Source organism: Halyomorpha halys, unplaced genomic scaffold (genome assembly GCF_000696795.3).
Source record: "Halyomorpha halys isolate HHAL.00 unplaced genomic scaffold, Hhal_1.1 Scaffold909.1, whole genome shotgun sequence".
In the NCBI taxonomy this organism is placed as follows: Eukaryota; Metazoa; Arthropoda; class Insecta; order Hemiptera; family Pentatomidae; genus Halyomorpha; species Halyomorpha halys.
Window position 1 is genome coordinate 34,161 of NW_027111434.1, and position 6,471 is coordinate 40,631.

The 6,471-nt window shown below is 27.0% G+C and overlaps 1 protein-coding gene across 1 annotated transcript in view; it reads left to right on the forward strand.

Moving 5' to 3' along the window:
• Oatp33Ea (Organic anion transporting polypeptide 33Ea) overlaps window positions 1-6,471 on the forward strand; it is a gene marked incomplete at its 5' end in the record, with an annotated part of 19,669 nt that overhangs the window by 9,268 nt on the left and 3,930 nt on the right. Inside the window, 3 exon segments of the mRNA XM_014430698.3 lie at window positions 222-417; window positions 659-803; window positions 3,269-3,492. Of these exon segments, the coding sequence (XP_014286184.3) occupies window positions 222-417; window positions 659-803; window positions 3,269-3,492 (565 nt within the window).

Here is a 6,471-nt window from a genome sequence, read left to right on the forward strand (position 1 = left end):
AGTCTATAACCTATTATTATCACAATTTAACTTATCATAATTTTATTCAGTTTAAAGTGTCTATTACAATCTATGAATTGTTTATTATCAACAATACTATGAAAATGATATGTTTAACGTTTTATTTGTTGTTTTATTTTACACTTTTACATATAATAAAATTAATCTTGTATGAGTATAGACTATATTATTATTATTACAGACTAGCCCAAATGTTTTAGGTCCTGTTATTTTGCTATCAATGGTTTTTGGATTCCTTATTTCGGGTTTTGTGATCTCAAGATACAAGCCAAAACCAACTTATCTCTTAGGATGGAACGTCATAGTTGGTATATGCTTTGTTATAGGAGAATTTACTTACATTTTCATAAGTTGCGAAGCTCCAAACTTAGTTGGCTATGATATGGTAACCAAAAAGTATGCAATTTTTCTTTACTTAATACTCACAATATTACTATATACTTATTATAATTTAATTATTGTTTGAATACTCTTTATTTATCAAACTCATTACCAGTTTCATTTCTATTATCATTGCAATTGAAAAGAATTTTATGTTCAAATAAAATCCAAAATAATTAACCTTAAAAATATAAACTATTAGTTAAGATAAATTACAAACAAATCAATTCTTTTTAAATGATAATTTTGTTTCCAGCTTGCAAACAATCAATGACTGTAATGTTCATTGCGGATGTGATAATCTTAAATATTCTCCAGTCTGTCTAGAAGAAGCTAAGTTGACATTCTATTCTCCATGTCATGCAGGCTGTCGCACTGTACACGTTGAAGACAAAATTTCTGTAAGATTTATAAATTTGATTATTTTAATTATTATTAATTGGCTAGTGATACATCTTTAATGTCACTTTAAAAAAAAAAAATTAAAAGCTACCTATATACAAGATGTTTCAGGGTTGTGTCCTAACTGAAAATATGAATTAAGAATCCCAAAACAAGAAAAAAAATTTCCTTATGAAGTTATTTTTGTTAAAGCTTTGTTTAGGAGATATTCACATCTAAATATTATTATTGTTATGAATTTTTAAGATTATAATAAATTAATTAATCTATGTTCCAACTTCTTTATTAATGAAATATAAACATTTATTTTATATAATTTATTCAAATTCTTGAGACTGGTATTTATCTATTAAATAAATCAAATGGTATCCTTGTTTAGTCTCAACACTCTTTATTATATCAACAGTCCAACGTTTCAGCCAATTCGGCCGTTCTCAAGGACAACCTTAAATATAAACTCACACCTCACATCAAAATTAAAAAAATGTTTATAGGCTATTTTGCCCAGATCAAATTCAACCAAAAATCACCCTATTTTTTTAAACTTTCATTAATTTGTAAAACTTTAATTTTAGATTAAAACTACACTATCCACTATTAGATAAACAAACTATGTTTGTTATATGTTTTAAATTTTGATGCGACGTGTGAATTTATATTTAAGGTTGTCCTTGAGGATGGCCGAATTGGCTGAAACATTGGACTATTGATATAATAAAGAATGTTGAGACTTAATAATTACCGTTCTATTTATTTAATAGATAAACATTTATGTTAAGGAATGTAAACAGTGACTACCTTGAGCTCGGCATCTTTCTTCACTACAGCAGTAGCTGCCAAAAGCCACAGGATATGTATTACTGTTTTGTGAATTTAAACAATCGTTCTTCAAAAAGAATGAGGTCATTGACCGGGCTTGCATAGACTTTTTGTTTAGTGTTACTCCAAACAAAAAATACAGTGGTGTCAGATTTGGACAGTGTGACAATAACACATTGCCAGGACTGTTTGGCTACAGCTGCTGTGGAAGAAAGATGACGAGCCTGTCTTAATGCTCAAGGTAATCGCTTTGAACAATGTTTAATATAAATGTTAATATTTACATTTCATTCATGAAATAGTTAGAACACACAGTAATTTATTTATTATAACCTAAATAATTCATAACACTGAAGATCTTGAGACATGAATATCTCCTAAACAAAGCGTCAACAAACATACCTTCATTGGGAATTTTTTCTTGTTTTTTTTATGTACTTATTTATAAAATAAGCCTGTGTGCATTTTTAAACACATAAATAACAAAACTTAAAAAAAAAAAGTTGTATGGTTAAAAAAAAAGTCAATAATTTGAAACAACAAAAGTGTTTATTTTTAAAGAAACATAACAATAATATCAAGCTTGTAAAAAACTGATGTAGTATTAATCCCTCACATGTTAACCAACTGAGCTCTTTCCAGTGTAGCTCATACATAGTTGCTAAGAGCTCTCCAATTAGAGCCTTTTCAAACTGAGTAATTGTTCTGGAGAGTAGGTTCACTCCCTAAACTATTTTATTCTAATGTCACTATACTGGTGACAGTTTTTTCTTGTTTTGAAGATCCTTAACTAATATTATCACTTAGGATTAGCTAAGAGTGCTACTTACTATTCAAAACAACAGAAATGTGGAGTTTAATATCAAAAGTCTATGTGTCCACTTTTGGAAAATTATTTTAAGAGCATCTCTTGTAGATAAGTGTAATTTTTATTAAAAATATTAACTTGCATCAGCTATTTGACAATATAAAATTGAAGTTTTGAAATAAACTTAATAAGTCGAAACAAAATAAAGAAAAGGATACTTTTTTATAAGTGGATATACTAAATCTTGATAGAAAACTCCTCAAATATCCATTGGAAATATTTAATTCCACTTATCCATCCTATTTGGGACCGAGACATCGTGGGTTAAGAAAAATCTGCAATATTAATTTAACTCATATATTATAACCTGTGTACAAAATTTAATATATAAATGATATGAATTTTAATATATCAAGAAGTTAAATTTATTAGGTCAATTTAAGATTTTAATAATATAAATGAAGTCAGTTATTTTGTTTTGTTTCACTGAGCTTAGTTTACCTAAGCAATTCATTTATTTATTTATTTTTTACCAATGATTAAGTGGGGTTCATTATGTAACCTGCTTAAGCTGAGTTGATAAGAAAAATCATTATTAATAAGAAAGGGAATCGAAATGTATTATTTGCTGTTCTTTTATTTAAAAGATAAAAAATATTATTTATTTTCCCTATACTTATGACAGTTTTTTTTTGTATTGAGAACGTTAACCCATATTATCACTTAGGACTCTGAAACTCCCTGAATAATTAGCAAAAAAATCACAACTGAATGGTTTAATCTAAACGAAAACAAAGGAGACATCGGAATGAACTAAGCATAACAACTTATTTGTAGACATATGGAAATTGTAGCTGTACTCCATTTTACAATCCAGTGACGATTCCAGCACTATATAATGAGAGCAAATATGAATATGAAACTAGCGGAGGCAGTGTGATGAAAGGAGGGACCTGCGAAACATCTTGCGGATATAATTATGTGATTTTCGTAATCATATCTTGTATAATGCAATGGCTCGGGAGCAGTGGAAAAATAGGAAATATTCTAGTCAATTACAGGTATACAAAATGAATAATAAAATAACAATAGTTTTTTTTTTTAAGTGAAATTATAAAAATTTAATTTATGTTAATACATAACCAAGGTCTATGAAAAGTAACTTCCGAAAATTGTATTGGATAATTTTGTCTCTTGATGTTTTATAGTGAGCTTAAATAAAAAATAATCAAATAGACAAGATAATAAACATAATGAATAAAAGAAATTACAGAATAATAACTAACAATTATAAATTTATAATTCAATTACAAAACAACTGCATACATAGATTACATGAATAGTAAGTTATTTACTTATCATTCCATAATTTCTCTTTATAATTATGAGAGATAGTTGACCGTGGATGACTTATACGAGGAGAAGATGGTTGGAAGTACGATCAAAATAAAACACAAATAAGTTGATGTAACTTATTTAATCGTGCCAACATTTCAGCTAGAGTTTCTAGCCTTCATCAGAGCTAAGAACAGAACAAGATAACAACCAACAAATATAGAAAAGAAAAAAGAAAATATAAACAGAATTACTAAATTGAATAATTTTACAAAATGGAATTAATAAAATAAAGTGATGAGAGAAGTGGAAAATAAAATGTATACACAGGTAATTAAATAAGTAGGTAAAATAACATAATTAAGGAAATAAAAGAAAAATGAAGTTATATAATGCAAAGAAATATGAATATATTAGTTATTAACATATTAATTAATATGTTAACGACATTTAATATGTTCACCATATATTATTATTGTTTTCAAAATTTTTATTTTTTTTTTTCGATTCATTTCCTTGGTTAAAATTTGCTTATATTTTGCTGTAAAATTATAAACTTTATGTCATTCTTTTTATATTTTATTTTTTATTTTCTATATTCATTGGTTGTTATCTTGTTCTGTTCTTAAACCTGATGAAGGCTAGAAACTCTAGCTGAAATGTTGGCACGATTAAATAAGTTACATAAACTTATTTATGTTTTATTTTGACCACACCCCCAACCATCTTCTCCTCATATATATTATCCATTATCAACTATATTCATTACTTTTTATTTCATTTCATTTATAAGTAAGAAGGAATCAGAAGACAGAAGACAGAAAATATCACAAATAAGTTGAAAAAAACTTATTTGATAGTGCCGTTTCGGCCAGAATTTCCAGCCTTCATCAGAGCCACATATAAGAGATCTGAAATCTAAATAGCCTAAAAATCTCCTATAAGGATGAAGGCTGGAAATTCTGACCAAAATGTTGGCACAATTTAAACTTATTTTTCATATTTCAATAAATTTGTTTTATTTATTGACTGCACCATCTTCATAAAAAGTAATTTTATTCTGGGATATCTAATCATATCATAAGTGGGATATCTACTTAATCATTAAGCACAACATGATCAACATAATAAAAATATCAATATATAAAATAAAAACTAAAGTGCTGAAGTTTTGGGCTTAATTTTTATAAATGATCAAAACATAAAATAACTGACAATTCGATATTGAAATAAATTAAAATATTTTAAAGCATATATATAACATAAATTTTGTTACCGATTTGGGGATGTTTGTCATATGCAGCAATGAGTTGTGTGAACACCCGTATTGCCTAATAGGCAGGATAGGGTGATAAATAAATAAAAAAAATAAAAGATACACCCCAAGTAAGTATTTCTAACAGAAAAGACAGCGAAGTCAATTTAATTCAGTATACCAACTGGAGACATGAAATTTCTCAGAATTTGATTCTAATAAAACAATTACTTTCTTAAGTCTCATATCTTACCTACCTAATAATGCACCTTAAATGAGGCAAACGTAGTCAAAGTGGAGAAAATGAGGGAGGTAACTAGAAGATGGCTGGTTTTGGGAGGTATAGAATCACGGAGTCTTAGGAACTGATTAAGGATAGCAATGAATTTTCAGGTGATTTGGGAAAAATGATCATTCCAAATTTAAATCATTAACTTTTTTCCATACAAATATCCATATTGTCATCATAAGAAACTATTACATGAGTAAATAAGAAGTTTTAATTAATTTTTCATATAGATATCAGTAAAGTAAAAAAATATACAAGAAATAAAAACAAGTTTAGTGTAAAATTCAACTCGGAAACCTTTATTAATAATTGACACTCTGACCAAATTCAGATGTTTTGGTACCGTTGGAAAAGACAAGTTTTCTTTTTTTTTCTTATGATATTAATAAAGCAATATACATTTCCTAGCTTTGAAGATAATAATAAGCTGCTCAAATATTTTTAAACAATCATTAATAAATTATACCTCAAATCCAAATTAAACCAGTAGTTTTTTTTGTGACATTTGGTATATTTTAATGTCCTTTTGGTACCATACAAATTTGAAGTTAATCAGTTTAGTATCTTGGGAACTACAAAAGATTTGCATGATTTCTTTAGCTACATAACTGGCTTTGTTAGATATCATGGATTAGCCAAAAATCTGAACTGGCTAAGAAAATTGGGTTCATTTTCTGTTTCAACAAACTAAAAAACAAAGATTAGTCAAAATTATTATAAATCAAATTATTGGTTGTAGATCTGTGTAATTTGATGAAGCACTAAAATGGATAGGATTTATTACACAACCAAAGACGAATTATGGCCTCATAAATATTTATTTTTCCAATTATTTACACCTTCTTTATTTATACATTACCTTGAACAACCACAGAAATCAATTCTTATAAAATCCAGACCACATCATATTGTATAATTTGGGAAAAAATTGTTACCTTTTCACATACTTTTTCAACAATTTTTTTTTTTTACTTATTTATCTAATCAAGTATTTCTTTTAACCAACTTTTTATTAAATTTATCTTTAAATCTATGTATTAGTTTTGTTTTGTTAAAATGTATTTATGTGTTTCTTTCACTGTAAACTGATCTACTGCTGTGACTAGTATTTCTCTGGTTTGATCTCATATCGCTGTCTAATAGTGAATTTGTTTAGCTGGT